At 39.4% G+C, this 14,602-nt stretch overlaps 1 protein-coding gene and 2 long non-coding RNA genes across 4 annotated transcripts in view; 1 reads left to right on the top strand and 2 right to left on the bottom strand.

The window, feature by feature from the left end:
* Positions 1-706: 706 nt before the first annotated feature.
* The window catches only part of LOC134673904 (probable aminopeptidase NPEPL1), a 32,198-nt gene continuing 18,302 nt past the window's right edge, over positions 707-14,602 (bottom strand). The window contains exons 6-12 of the mRNA XM_063531957.1: positions 10,911-11,138; positions 10,059-10,204; positions 6,555-6,619; positions 5,823-5,914; positions 3,605-3,781; positions 2,284-2,394; positions 707-1,274 (exon numbers count right to left, since the gene is read on the bottom strand). Of these exons, the coding sequence (XP_063388027.1) occupies positions 1,170-1,274; positions 2,284-2,394; positions 3,605-3,781; positions 5,823-5,914; positions 6,555-6,619; positions 10,059-10,204; positions 10,911-11,138 (924 nt within the window). The 3' untranslated portion in view covers positions 707-1,169. The remainder of the gene's footprint in view (positions 1,275-2,283; positions 2,395-3,604; positions 3,782-5,822; positions 5,915-6,554; positions 6,620-10,058; positions 10,205-10,910; positions 11,139-14,602) is intronic.
* Positions 6,682-8,431, top strand: LOC134673932 (uncharacterized). Of its 2 annotated transcripts, XR_010099530.1 has the most exons (3): positions 6,682-7,031; positions 7,138-7,311; positions 8,175-8,431. It is a non-coding gene; the product is annotated as an uncharacterized LOC134673932 (long non-coding RNA). The 2 variants fall into 2 exon arrangements; XR_010099529.1 differs by having other exon boundaries at positions 6,682-7,311.
* LOC134673931 (uncharacterized) lies at positions 8,133-9,471 on the bottom strand. The gene is made up of 2 exons (XR_010099528.1): positions 8,885-9,471; positions 8,133-8,288 (listed from the first exon to the last, which is right to left on the bottom strand). It is a non-coding gene; the product is annotated as an uncharacterized LOC134673931 (long non-coding RNA).

Below are 14,602 nucleotides of genomic sequence, written 5' to 3'. Positions count from 1 at the left end.
GTGAATAGTAATTATTCTTTGATGAATAGTTATACAAGTCGTGAAATAGACGTGTTATAAAATGCCATAGAAATGCAAGTTAGCGCTTACAAATATTGAAATTATTAAAATTATACTAGCAGGGTCAAATACATCGGCAGTTTACCATAAATTTGACGTCGAAGATATTCGACTAGTGACCCGCCCCGGCTTCGCACGGGTTACACAAAACCTTAACAAATTATACACCTAAACGTTCCTCAAAAGTCACTCTATTGATAGGTGAAAACTGCATTAAAATACGTTCACTAGTTTTTGAGTTCATCGCGAACATACATATAGTGCGACATAAAATAGTCGAAATTAAATAAAATAAAACTCAGAAATTTCTACACTAATTGTTGCCATGTTTCAGCATTTTACGTCAAAAATGTGACAGTTACTTTGGAAGCGGCGCCCTCAATAACTTTCTACAATTTCTTGTCGGACTATACATACAAATGACCGACGCGGCGGGTCACTTTGTTTTATTTTGTGAAGTGTGGTTGTTGTACAAATCATTACAAGCTAAACAACACGTCTTCTAAATAGAAAATAATATGAATTTATTATGTAAAGTGAGACCTGTGGCCTATTTTATAAAGCTACAAGTTACAATTTACAAGCGGAAGTCTCTTTCTCACCCTATGTATTAGAACGAGACTTCCGCTTGTAAATTGTAACTTGTAGCTTTATAAAATAGGCCACTGGGCCCATTTCTCGAACGGTATTAGCAAAGAGAATACAGTGCATGGAGGCGGATTGTCAATGTAAATTATGTAGCCACTGTAAATTTACTGCCATCTTTCGACAAAAGAACGCCATTTGAGTTTGATCCTTATTCTTTCACTGATATGAGTGATGTGTGTTAACTTGTTAAATATTAATATTAACGCCATCTACTCGACTATAGGACAAAGGGGCTGTCCATAAATTACGTCATCTATTCTTGACGATTTTTGGCCCCCTCCCCCTAAAATCATGCTTCGAATGACCACGTTTCCTCCTACGTCATGCTACCATCATCCGATGTTCGTGGACTAATACGAGTATGTAATATCGTTCAAGCAACGGGCCCCTGTTGTAGGTGTGAGTGTGTGAGGTGTGTTAGAGTGTGTGTGTGAGGTGTGTTAGAGTATGTGTGAGGTGTGTTAGCAGACGTCGGGAGGGCAGAGCGCCTTGAGCAGCTTGTTCTGAGTGTGCGCCCCGAACAGCACGGTGAGCAGCGCCACGCCGTACCCGGTCGCACGCTCGCCCTACAAATATAAGCATTTTATTATAAAACTGTTAATAATTGACCTAAATAGGGTAATTCGCCAGTAACTGGCCACTTTTAGTAACTGGCCCTAAACAAAAAAATGAATTTTATTCACCTATAAATAGAATTCATTTTAGTATAAGGTGGCCGGTTATTGAAACCTTATATGTACTAAAATGAATTCTGTTTATAGGTGAATAGAATTCATTTTTAGTACAGGGCGGCCAGTTACTGGCGAATTACCCTACTATATAAATCAAAGAATAATATTAAATTAATGGAATAATTCTAACTCGCAACCTTTCGGAATAACGGTCCAATCAACCAACTAAGCTATCAAGTCTTATGCCAGACCCGTGAGAATTTTCCATTAATTTAATAAATTGTAATATGTGACTAAAGCGCCCTCCAGACTATGCGCGTGAATCGCGGGCGAAGCCGCGAACGCGAGTGTGGAGTCTAGTTCGCTGATATGCGAAATCGACTCCAGACTCGCGTTCGCGGCTTCGCGCCGCGATTCGCGCACGAGTGTGGAGCGGGCTTAATATTGTCTTCGGTTACCGCGATAGTTATTCATGAAATAAAACTATTGAAACGAATTATATCGCGTATATTGAATTCATACTACATCGCGTATCGCGTATTACTATCTTATCTTGTTGTATTTTTACTTGAAAATAGTTAGCCTTATGAACCAATTTCGCATGTATAACTGACCTTAAAATTTATAGTTTATGATGGTTCATTATTTTGTAAGTGGGTAGTTTTTGCACAGTGTAGTTTTTCCTCAGTCACCCGTTGACCACGAACGCTGTAAAGGGTTCACGAAGGTCCACGAACGTCGGGATGTAGTATGAATTCAATATACGCGATATAATCCGTTTCAATAGTTTTATTTCACGTAACATGTGACGTTCCACGGGTAAAGGTACCTTATGGCGGTTGGCGCTTACGTCGCGTAGCACCGTATTAGTATTGAAGAGTCATTAATAAGGACGATTACGTACGGAGTGTGCGGGCGCGGCCATGTCGACGTGCAGCCACGTGCCGGGGAAGTCGAACCCGAGGTGCGCCAGGATGAACAAGCCCGCGCAAGATGGCTGCGCGTTGCTGCGGTCCTGCGCACATACATCACTAGTTTAACTTGAGGGCCTTCAGAGGAAATGTTTCTTCCAGTGTTATAGGAACCGTGCGCGTTGGAGGGTCTGCCATCGTGTGGCCTGAATCGGAAACATGTGCCAAAGCAAGTGCTGCCATCTACCGTTCTCGTCGGTACGTTTCCTTGTGCATAGGTTCTGCCATCTCGTGGGCTACATCGGAAGCGTAAACCACACATTTACGCCTCGCGCCAATCTGACGGCTCGCATGATGCCCCCTATAGTTCATGCACGGGGCCTATACCAGGCGTGGCTCACTCCGCGATTTTGTCGTTTTGCAACAGGTAGGTAAAAGTACATCCGTTCCACACCAATTTTGGTGGCTACCTAGCGGCCATATCCATGCTTATCGTAACAGACGCGTTTTGTTAGAGAGCGAGTCTTCTGTACTTAGTAGTAGTAGTAGTAGTAGTGTGTGTGTAGTGTGTAGTAGTAGTAGTAGTAGTAGTAGTGTGTAGTAGTAGTAGTAGTGTGTAGTAGTAGTAGTAGTAGTAGTGTGTGTGTAGTGTGTAGTAGTAGTAGTGTGTGTGTAGTGTGTAGTAGTAGTAGTAGTGTGTAGTAGTAGTAGTAGTAGTGTGTAGTGTAGTGTGTAGTAGTAGTAGTGTGTAGTAGTAGTAGTGTGTAGTAGTAGTAGTGTGTTGTAGTAGTAGTGTGTAGTGTAGTGTGTAGTAGTAGTAGTAGTAGTAGTGTGTAGTAGTAGTAGTAGTAGTAGTAGTAGTGTGTAGTAGTAGTAGTAGTAGTGTGTAGTAGTAGTAGTAGTGTGTAGTGTAGTGTGTAGTAGTAGTAGTGTGTAGTGTGTAGTAGTAGTAGTAGTAGTAGTAGTAGTAGTGTGTAGTGTAGTGTAGTAGTGTGTAGTAGTAGTAGTGTGTAGTGTAGTAGTGTGTAGTAGTAGTAGTAGTGTGTAGTAGTAGTAGTAGTAGTAGTAGTAGTAGTAGTGTGTAGTAGTAGTAGTGTGTAGTAGTAGTAGTAGTAGTAGTGTGTAGTAGTAGTAGTAGTAGTGTGTGTGTAGTGTAGTGTGTAGTAGTAGTAGTAGTAGTAGTGTGTGTGTGTAGTAGTAGTGTGTAGTGTAGTGTGTAGTAGTAGTAGTAGTGTGTGTGTGTAGTAGTAGTGTGTAGTGTAGTGTGTAGTCGTAGTGTGAGTAGTAGTATTTATTCTGTGGCTATACACTCACTGCTACACTATTCTTCATGTCGGCGACGCAGGAGCTGAACTCGGTGAAGTGCAGCTCGGGCGCGAAGGGCAGCGCGTGCGCCAGGTCCCCGGCGCGCAGCCCGGCCGCCGCGCAGCGCCGCTCCATGCTGGCGTTGTTGGACACGATCGCGGCGTGGTACTTGCCCGTCGCTGTGCCCTGCCGTCACAAACATGTCACTATAGTATTTATCATCATCTCAGCCATAAGACGTCCACTGCTGAACATAGGCCTCCCCCTTATGGGGGGTGAATGCCATAATCGCCACGCTTGGCAGGCGGGTTGTCGATCGCAGTCGAGTACACCGAATTTGAGGGACGCCGCTGCCCATCCACCGATGGTCTTGGACGTAGTTTAAGGACATACCCGGGTCCGGGGAGTATTTTATACAATCGTGATATAATAGAGAGCTATTCAGTCTAAAATCCATCCATCCATGTCCATCAGTCCATGTTCAGGCAAAAAATAATACTTTAAACTAGTACAATTATACAAACAAACCAAACCAAAGTATACAGCTAAGATACGCGAGCAGCCGCGATACCTTATACTACGCGCCCCGGCCGCCACGCCCGGCGCGTTGGTCAACGACACCTTCTCGTAACTCATGAGGCCCTGGTACTTGCTCCGCGCTAAATTCAATTCGTAGACAGTTGTTTTCTCTATTTTTGCCACCGTAGCCTATGAAGACTGACAAGCAACACTGTGGTTTTCGTAGTCTATGGCTGTTGCTATATTAAGGGTGTGACATGCGCGTTTCTGACTTATGAACCAATTGTTTCTACTATACAACCTAATAGTACATTATTGTCGAGGCTCGGAAGTAGCTACTTGCAGGCTGAGGATTCGTTTTAAACGGACGACCTTGGGAGTCCGTTTAATTGAATCCGAAGCCAGCAAGTAGCCTTCCAGCCGAGTCATATATAGTGCTTTTCTCAAAAATGGTGCAAGAAATATAAATATCATAGAAATATTTTACAAAAGCAACGTTCTTACATATATATTTTGACAGAAAAAAGCCCTTGCCGCCTTTTTATTTTTTTTTATAAAAAAATAGAAGTGTATTTTTCTGCCAAAAATACGCCAACCTATTTGAGACATCTAAATAGTCGCGGTACTAATCATCTGTTTGGCTGTTTAATGGGCCTGTGCCTTCATTTGATATGGTCATTTCAACTTTTAAAAAGTTTGGAACTCGAGAAATAATGGAATTTGTATGCAACATTGCAGTCCCAAAATCGAGACGGCAATGTTTTTAACTTTGTAATTTTTGACTGACCATAAACTACGCGCTTCGCGACCTATTTTTTAGACGGCAAAGTCGGCTTTGCCGTCCATTTTTGAGAAATAGTACATTATTGCAGAGGCCGGGAAAGGGCAATTCGTGGATGAGTTTCGATTTTGTCGGACGACGCGAAGCGGAGTCCGACAAAGAAGACGAATCCACGAATTGCTATTCCTGCCGAGGCATATATAGTACTTTTCTCCAAACATGCGAGGAAATAAGCTAAAATAATTATTATTTAAGCATCAAGCATCACTCAAATCAAACCTTCACATCCAAAATGTCAAAAACAATTTCCCTCTTTAATTAATTTTTAAAAGTTAAAGGCACAAACTTATTCTGCCATTCAGTACCATTCAATATTCGTTCATTCAATATAATTGCGCAATATAGTTTGTCAAAGCAACTTTTCAGTCAGTAAGAACCAGGAAAACTACACCCATCCTTTTCTTTTGGGTGCTAGTACTAGTGTAAGACAAAGATAGTATGATTCTCTTTGTCTATGTTTGAAATGAGAAAGTCCTTTGACAAACTATGTAAGCTTTATGAACACGGATGAGATTTAAAAAAAATATAAAAATAATCTTTGATTTTATTAAGCAGTATTCGCACGATCATACACGTGAAATGATAGCTGATCGGGTCGTGTAGAAGCAGCTCGCGGCAATAACAATTGGCTGTTTGCGTTTTTTATTATTAAAAAGTAAAAAACACTACAGTAATAAGTTATTACTGTAGTGTTTTTTTACTTCCCGTCCGCTAGAACAGGACAGCGATAGTTTGATGTTTTTTAGTTAGAGTTTGACATTAACGAAGAACTTCCCGTACTATTTTTGCTACAGTAAGGTGAACATTTCCGAACATATTGGAGAAAAATTAGTTATTTGTTTTACAAGGGGGCAAAGTTGTACATACCTGTGCGCCGGTGAGCGTGGCCACGTCCACTATGGTGTCGGCCTTCAAGTCCCGGTGCGCGTACACCACCCCGTCACTCAGCACCAGACGACCTGCACCATACACACATACATATACATATAAGATAAGATAAAAAAAACGGTTGCACTCCGGGAGTGCCGACAGAAGTGAAAACTCAATGACTAGTCCAAAATGTCTGCAGCACTATGTATAATTGACCCATCCTCCTTTCTATTGAAAAATTTTAGTTCCGAAATTGCTGGTCATTGAGCTTAAATTTGTAGCGTTAATTGTTTAAAATTCGAATAGAAATTATAAAGTTACCTTGCAGACCTCGCGTCTAAATATATTTGGTCGTGATATTTGAGTTTTATTCACCAGTACTAGAGTTCACTTTAATTAGATTTCATCAAGATGTAGATTTATTGAATTATATTGGAGTAATATAAAGTTAGAATGTAACTGTGAGATCCTCGTATTTCAGCCCGTATAAGATTAGAACATTGAGCTTTATTGCTTAATGACGTCACCGCGTTACGCTGTCTCGAGTTTATCATTTTTTCCCCACCTCAAAAAGTGCTCAGCGCCGCTAAAGAAGTTTTCACTTCAAAATAGTTTATTCAAGTAGGCTTATTACTGGGGACAGTGAGGTCTTAGTAATAAAAATAAAGGATAAACGGGCCCCCCGTTTTTACCCTTAGGTTACGGAACCCTAAAAAGAAAATGTAGTACCTTCGGCGTCAGTGTTATTGATTTCCACAGTGCGGCCAGAATACAGCTGGTGGATATCGTCAGGCCTGTAAAAAACACAACGTTATGACATCGATCTAACTATTGTAACTAAACTTTTACAGCCGTATTCATAAAAAATCCTTAAATGAGGAATGATCAGCTTATTAGCTAATCCACTGTTTAGGCTTAATAAGCCGTTGATAAGAACCATGATTTATAAACGTTTATTAGGGGTTTCTTAACTAATAAGCAGATTAGACCCGTTATGTTGGCATCTTGGCACATCATAGACAAAAATATGGCTGAACATTAATTAAAAAAAAAAGTTTGACAGCAGCACTAGCGGTAAATCATAAAATCCTGAACAATACGATGCACAATTTTGACCAGTTTTCTGGGTTATTATATATTAAAATAGCCTCTGCATCACAAAAACAAATAAATAATATTGCACGGCCGGAAGTTTTACGAAACTCGGTAAGCAACCACCTATATCATAGTCTGATAATCAGATATGTTACGAGTAAAGTTCATTGCAAGATTTGCAAGCAATATTGATAAAACTATGTGTTATTGCTTATAGTTTCAATATATTGTGGAATGAGGGAAAGAGGGCAGTTGCACATCTCAAGTCAAGAATTCTGCCTGCGCGCCATCGCCACCGTAATACCACGGATTCCAACACATTTTGTTCTGGTGGCGAAACACAAACGATATTGACACTATTCATATCAAATGATCGGTGAAGATAAATCAGGTGAGCAAGATTTGGTTATTCATTTCTTAACGTAAAATGTTGTAGTATTTTTATGAACATACCTCGACACCCAAAAAATTATGGCCTCTTCATTTTTAATTTGACGTACTATCGGTGTTTTTTAGAAGAGCAGAGCTAACTAAGCTAGTTAGGAGCTGTTTATAATTAGAAGTAGTGAATAACATACTTAACCAACCACACGATGGAACCAATTTATCAGTGAAGTGGTGATTTATCTTAAAAACCTTTTTTGTTCGCCTAGGGCGCAGAGTTAAAGATAAGCGCTTATATATGCAACTTGACAATGACAATGTTTGCAGTGAAACATCTCAGCCAATAGCCGCATTAAAAGGCAAACTGCACAATTCATAATGAGGCAGAAATGTTCATTATTCACAGGAGTGTCGCTGTTGGTAGGTTATATAATTTTAAATCAACAAAGATATCAATATGATTTTTACATAAGGTACTTATCAATCATAACACACCATTGTAGGTTAATTATTTGTTTAAAAGTATATTAGCGTTTCAATTCATAACTTTGTTATTATTGTATAATTTCATTTTATCAAACTACAATTACCGGTAAGAAACAGTGTCTGTAGGTACGCTAGGTAGAAGTATGTATGAACAAAACAGACATGTATGTAATTCTTTAGTTTTGCTGTGAGATAGCTATGGTATTGACAAACAACAACAGAATCTCTGCCTGGATGGAGATCCATTATTCCATATAGTTACCACAACAATATGGAAATTATTCCATATTGCCATATCCATTAGGATGTTATACTTAAGCTTAAAATAAAAGATGATATAGGTTGATTCAATGAGTATATTAATTGAAACTGTGTTCTTTTCAGGTTGTGAGTATTCCATCATCAGCTATTTGTCCGGAGCTGGCTACACAATCCGGAGGCCACACTCTTCTGGCATCTAACCGGCCTGCACACCGCCATCAAATGAAGTTGGTTGTACTGAAATAAAGAAAAAATATTAACTAGTTTAATGATTGTCAAATGTAATAAAATTGTTTTATTTAAGTGGGTTGTTTGATTTCCCTAAATTAACACATGAAATATGTTGATATGTTATAATAAAAATCTCAGTTAAAAACTCATGAACTTGTTTTATTTATCTATCACAATGTAAAAAATTAACTCTGCTCAGTGTGGACTTCAACACAGAACTCAAGTATGCTAGCATTAATACCAATTAACCGAGTACACCCTTCTTTCATAGCAAATAGCACCACACAGCATTCAGTGCAGCGGCAGCATTAACAGTGCCTAGAAATCCAACCAAAGTAGGCCAACCACAGTTTATGTTTTTTATAGTGATAATGATAATACACCTACAAATTGGAATATGATATGTCCCACAACAAAGGTACCTATATACCTGCCCATATTATTCAATTAAGTATCTTCAGTATTGCTGTGTCCTTACAGGTTGCTATGTAATATGTGCGCAATTAATACTTTTTAGTTAGAGCTTGAGAATACCGTGATCTTATAATAAATCAACGTTTTATGGCAGGTAATGAGTATGAAACAAAAGTAGGTATACTCACTTCTTTGCGCTGTAGGAGTTCCGGGAGTAGTTTTCATTCTTTTATGATAGGTATATAGGTTGGTGAGGTGCTTTATCCGACGCCGGTGCCCCAGTCGTAGAAGTCTAGTCTTATGGTATAACAGTTCGTATCGCATAAATTGCTTGCATCTTGATGAATGCGACATACAATCGTGCAAACAACTCCTAGCAAAGGCACAATATCTAGGTTTCCCGCTATTTGCGCACTATATCTAGGTATGTAATGGTTTATCTCCTTATTTACACATATTAAACCACTCATTTATTAAATTTAGACGTTTTTTAAACAAAAAGAACACCCAAATCACTAAATTACGATACAAGTCTCATCGACGTTTGCACTAATTTGTGAAATGCTGTCTTGTCAAAATCAGCTGTTTTGTGACCGCCATCTTGTATTTTAGGGATAATAAACAGATAAAGAAGGGTCCACGGCTCCATAACTTTCCGAGGATTTAATAAAGAGATGATCAACTGTTTAGCGCTAAAAAGTGTTTATGAATCACGTTTTGTGACATCCGGTTATCAGCAACTGATGATCAATGCTCTAACTGTTTATGAATACGGCTGTTAGAATTTACTTAACTCTTTTTACAAGCTTTTATTTACTTTCACCTGACCGTTGTCTGTGTGTAATCAAATCTTGCAAGTTAAATTTGATCCACTTCCCGGTTTCCGATTGAGCTGAAATTTTGCATGCATGTATAAATCGGAAGACAATGCAATATTATGGTACCATCGAGCTGATCTGATGATGGAGACAGGAGGTGGCCATAGGAACTCTGTGATGAAACAACGCAACCTAATTGTGTTAGGGGTTTTTAGAATTGTCTCGATGAATATTAGTTGTCTGTCGTAAAAATACAGTCAGCGATAAAAGCTTGTACCAAAAATGAAATTTTTGCCAAAAACTTATTCTTACTATTGTCTGGATTGGATCACACAAAATGTCACACTTTTTCATAGGAAAGAGATAGTATTTAATACGTATTGTCACATCATCATTAACTTAAGAGTTATTCTCTTGTCGGTGGAGTATCTTCCAGCTTTCCCTATCTTGCGCCAGCTTCTTGACTTTGTCACACTTGGCATGAATCCCCCCGCCCCTCTTTCCCCCCTGTTGCTGTGTGTGTCCCCTATAGGTGTAGTCACACCTGGTAGCGTCAGGGCCGACGGCGTTCTCAGCCAGGCACAGTACCGCGTGCAGGTTGACAGTCGGCCTGGCCTGCACGGCGGCGGCGAAGGCTCCTAACACGGCCGCAGCGCCCGCGCAGTCGCCCTTCATACCCACCATGGAGGTCTGTCGACAAATGTAGCTTTATATTTAATATTGCCTTCAACCGAACTAAGAACTAAGCTAAGATGATCGCATTCTTAAATTTATTGTATACAGCAGCTGCGTCCTCGTTACTATGATCAGAAATTCGAGCAATTTCGTTATCCAATAATAAATTGTACATTGGCCAGTCAGCCTTAGCTGTCTGGGACTGGGATTTAAATCTAGGAGAGAAAGAAGTTGGAACAGGCACAGGGAAAGATAATAGGTCAGGAAAAGGATCACTTCCAAAAGAATATAGAAGAACACGCCATGAGAGTCTAAGTCTACCGCAATAATTATTCATGAAATAAAACTATTTTAACGGATTATTTTTACGAACCCTGGAAAGGGTTCGAAACTTACAACACCGGCTTCCGACATGTCGGAAGGCCCAAGAGATAATCAAATTCAATTCATTCTGCCATTTTTCGCGGGGGCACACAGCCGCACCTAAATAGGAATGGGACACTAGGGTAGGCGGGCAGTTGGCGGCGCGGCCGACGCCGTAGATGCCTATTCCTTAAGTTGACACTGACTCACTGAGCCACTGACCGATCATCAAAATTCTATGGTACTTCTAATTGAGATGCGAGCTCCAAATTTTGACCACAAATAGTATTTTACCTATAAAGCAAGGAAAAATTCAGAAATGTCGAAATTTAAGCCGTTTCGATGGGATTTAACTCACCCTAGCCTTGATGCTGAGGCCGCCAGTATCGTAAACGATGCCTTTGCCCACCCAGGCCACACTCTTCTCAACCCCGGGCACATTATAGGACAGGGATACTAGTGCTGGCGGGCAGTTGGCGGCGCGGCCCACGCCGTAGATCCCGCCCATGCCTCGCGCCTTCAGCTCCTCGCCGCGGATGATGGTGGGCTCAGGGAGGTCCAGCTCTTTAGCCACGCGGCAGGCCTCCTGAAAATTAAAAGACAAAATTGTTTTTTTTTCTGCAGATATGATCGCCAATAGCGTCTAAAAGTTGAAGTGGGTGAAACCGTTGTCGTCTAAACCAGCGGTCGGCAACCTGCAGCCCGCAGGCCGCATGCGGCTCGTGAACCTGTCACTTGCGGCCCGAGAGCCGCCTTGGCTATTTTGTATGTATTAGTGACAAACGACAATGTCTCATAACAAAGTACGGCCCGCGTCACCTCCGTTAACTATTATGTGGCCCTTGGCTGCTAAAAGGTTGCCGACCGCTGGTCTAAACAGTTTAAAATATGTCTCACGAAAGTTTAATTTCGAGATATGTTCTTATCAAAGATCGACACTAGCAGTTGGCAACCTTGCTAGGGCCTTAGACGCCACCCATGTCATAACCACTTGACCGTCCGACGATAGCATAGTATCCGAAAAAAATATGCTCTTAACCGTCCGCGGGAACCTTACTATCCAAAGGGGTGGAAGAAAGAAATGATTTCAGAGCCATCTAACGGAATATTTCGGCATTATTTACTAATTCTCTTGATGCGACAACGTAGCCTAACTAAATAGTTAGCTCTAAAAAAGTTTTGATGGCAGTGTAGTTATAATTTTTGTAGAAAGTTGTGAATGCGCTGCGCGGGGCGTGCGTCGCTAAAAAAACCCGGACGGTTGACAGGAAAACAGTCTCGCGGGCCGGACGGTTGAGTGGAAGATAATACTCATTCACTTACTCGTCAAAATTCTATCAAAATTCTCATTAAACAAGACCGAAGTGATCCCATAAGTGTTCCGTGAACAAAGTTTTGTACGGAACACTAAAATAGTTATTTTTAATACAGTTGCTCAAAAAGTGCTACTTTACGTAGCTGTTTAGCGTGCGGAAAGTTGGTTATCTCGAACTAGTGCTTTTTACTTTTCCAATTTTTTAAAATTTATACTTGTTCCAATTCACGACTACTTATTGATGAGTGTTAATATTAGTTTCCTTTAAACGTCGTAATCAGCATAAAAACCTACCGTTAATGTAAGAATACGAAAAATATTACATATTTCATATTTAATTACTTACCTCTTCATCATTATAACACGTTTATTTTTTAATATTCAATATTGAAAATTCCGTTCTTAATAAGTTGACTGAATGGAACGGAATAGCTGCCAAACGCCCATAGATATAATATACTTAAAGACGACGTCTAACCGAGCTGTCACTGTTACCACTTTTGTTTAGTGTACGATTAACAATGTTTTTCTTATTTTTTCGCAACTGTAACTGTTAAAAAACGTCGTTCGATACACGTGCGGAAATGTCATTCTTCACTCGTCCCGAGTCTTGCCACTCGCCTGCGGCTCGTGGCAAGATATCTCGGTACTCGTGAAGTAATGACATACCTTCCGCACTAGCATCGAAATGTACTATTACGATACAAGTGCGAAAAAGAGGAAATTCGAAACGAGTGGCGATAAATTAAAACACGACCGAAGGGAGTGTTTTAAATTGACACGAGTTGCGAATTACCTATTCGCACGTGTATCTAACAACGTTTTACAGTACATATGGCCCTTTAAACTTTTGACATCGCACGAAAAGTGCTATTTTACGCACTAGTGCGGAAAAATAGGACCATATGTACTGTAAAAGCACTTCTAGTTGAGTAGTAACCTTGCCTTAACCTCCTGAGACGCAGAAGCAATTGTTTTGTTTTTGAAATAAAGATATTTATTTGCAAAAATGTAGATGAACATAGGTGGACAGTAATTTTGGATGCGTACATTAAATTGCACGGTGTGTGCGGTTAGGTAGTTTTAGTATATATGTATTATATCATATACAATGTATTATATGTATTATATACACGGTGTAACATGAGTAAACCGAATAATTTTAACAGCGTATTCCTGATCATATTTAGAGACAAAAATGTCCTATAAACTTTTTTAAAATTCGCCTAGTTTCAGAGATATTATTAATTAAAAAAAAAAACAAGTTTTTATTGTTACATAGTGTAAAAGGCCTTTTTGATGGTGATGTTGCTGCTATAGGACGTAGTCTAAATATCCTTATTGATAGATCTATGTCAAAAAGTGACAAGTAACACTTTGCAAAAAGGTTCTAAGAAAAAAAAAAGGAAAAATCAATTTTAAGTGACAAGTTTACCAAAAACATTTATTTTTTATGTACAAATACATTCAAAAAATTGAACCCAAAACAAAAAAAAATTTTTTTTGCGAAATTGACCTAAACTCATATTACATTTTTTTACTTCTTTTGACCCCAGAAATGCGTGGTTAAAATTATTCGGTTTCCTCATGTTACACCATGTATTTTAAATGTATATACCTAGTTGTTTACATATTTGTTATATTTCATATCCCACACTTTGTATACATAATTATAGTAGGATATAGGTTTACCTATCTTGTAGGATATTAAATATTTTGTCTTTATGCCGTTTAGTACAGCTTTTATGTCTACCGTTCTCCAATTCTCCCTCAACTGCTCAAGGGTTAACTGGAAGAGAGCCCTGAAAGGGATAAGTTCGCCTTTGTACTAATGATGTGTGTTCTTTCATGTTTTATGTTTCTTTTAGTACAATAAAGTATTTTACTACTACTACTACTAAATTTGAAATCATTGCGTATCACATAGCAGGTAACTGTACAGAATAAGTAAGTAGTACTACCTTACAGAAAAGAAACTGTCACAAAACCGAAGTTTGGCAGCGATTTAGGGACGAATCATGCTGTCCATTTCTAATGTATGGCACTATCCCTTTCGGCTATTTAGGGTTGTCAAAATTCAGGGATTATCTAATCTGTGGTCATGCAAGCAAAGGGACGTCAAGTTGTGCCAACCCTAATAATTGCTCGGAGCAATGCTGAGCCGAACGGAGCCGAGTTTGCCCGAAGTCAGGAGAGTCACTCTGGGTCTGGGTGAACTACATAAAAGTTAATAACAATGAAACAAGTGTAGATTAGATTGACAAGTTTATTAGTACATTATTGTCGAGGCTCGGAAGTAGCTACTTGCAGGCTGAGGATTCGTTTTAAACGGACGACCTTGGGAGTCCGTTTAATTGAATCCGAAGCCAGCAAGTAGCCTTCCAGCCGAGTCATATATAGTGCTTTTCTCAAAAATGGTGCAAGAAACATAAATATCATAGAAACATTTTACAAAAGCAACGTTCTTACGTATATATTTTCACAGAGGAAAGCCCTTGCCGCCTTTTTATTTTTTTAATAAAAAAATAGAAGTGTATTTTTCTGCCGAAAATACGCCAACCTATTTGAGACAACTAAATAGTCGCGGTACTAATCATCTGTTTGGCTGTTTAATGGGCCTGTGCCTTCATTTGATATGGCCATTTGAACTTTTAAAAAGTTTGGAACTCGACAAATAATATAATTTGTATGCAACATTGCAGTCCCAAAATCGAGACTGCAATGTTTTTAACTTT

The sequence above is a fragment of the Cydia fagiglandana genome, chromosome 19 (genome assembly GCF_963556715.1).
Source record: "Cydia fagiglandana chromosome 19, ilCydFagi1.1, whole genome shotgun sequence".
Classification (NCBI taxonomy): Eukaryota; Metazoa; Arthropoda; class Insecta; order Lepidoptera; family Tortricidae; genus Cydia; species Cydia fagiglandana.
Note: the sequence above shows the minus strand (reverse complement) of the source record. Positions and strands in the feature narration are given on the sequence as shown.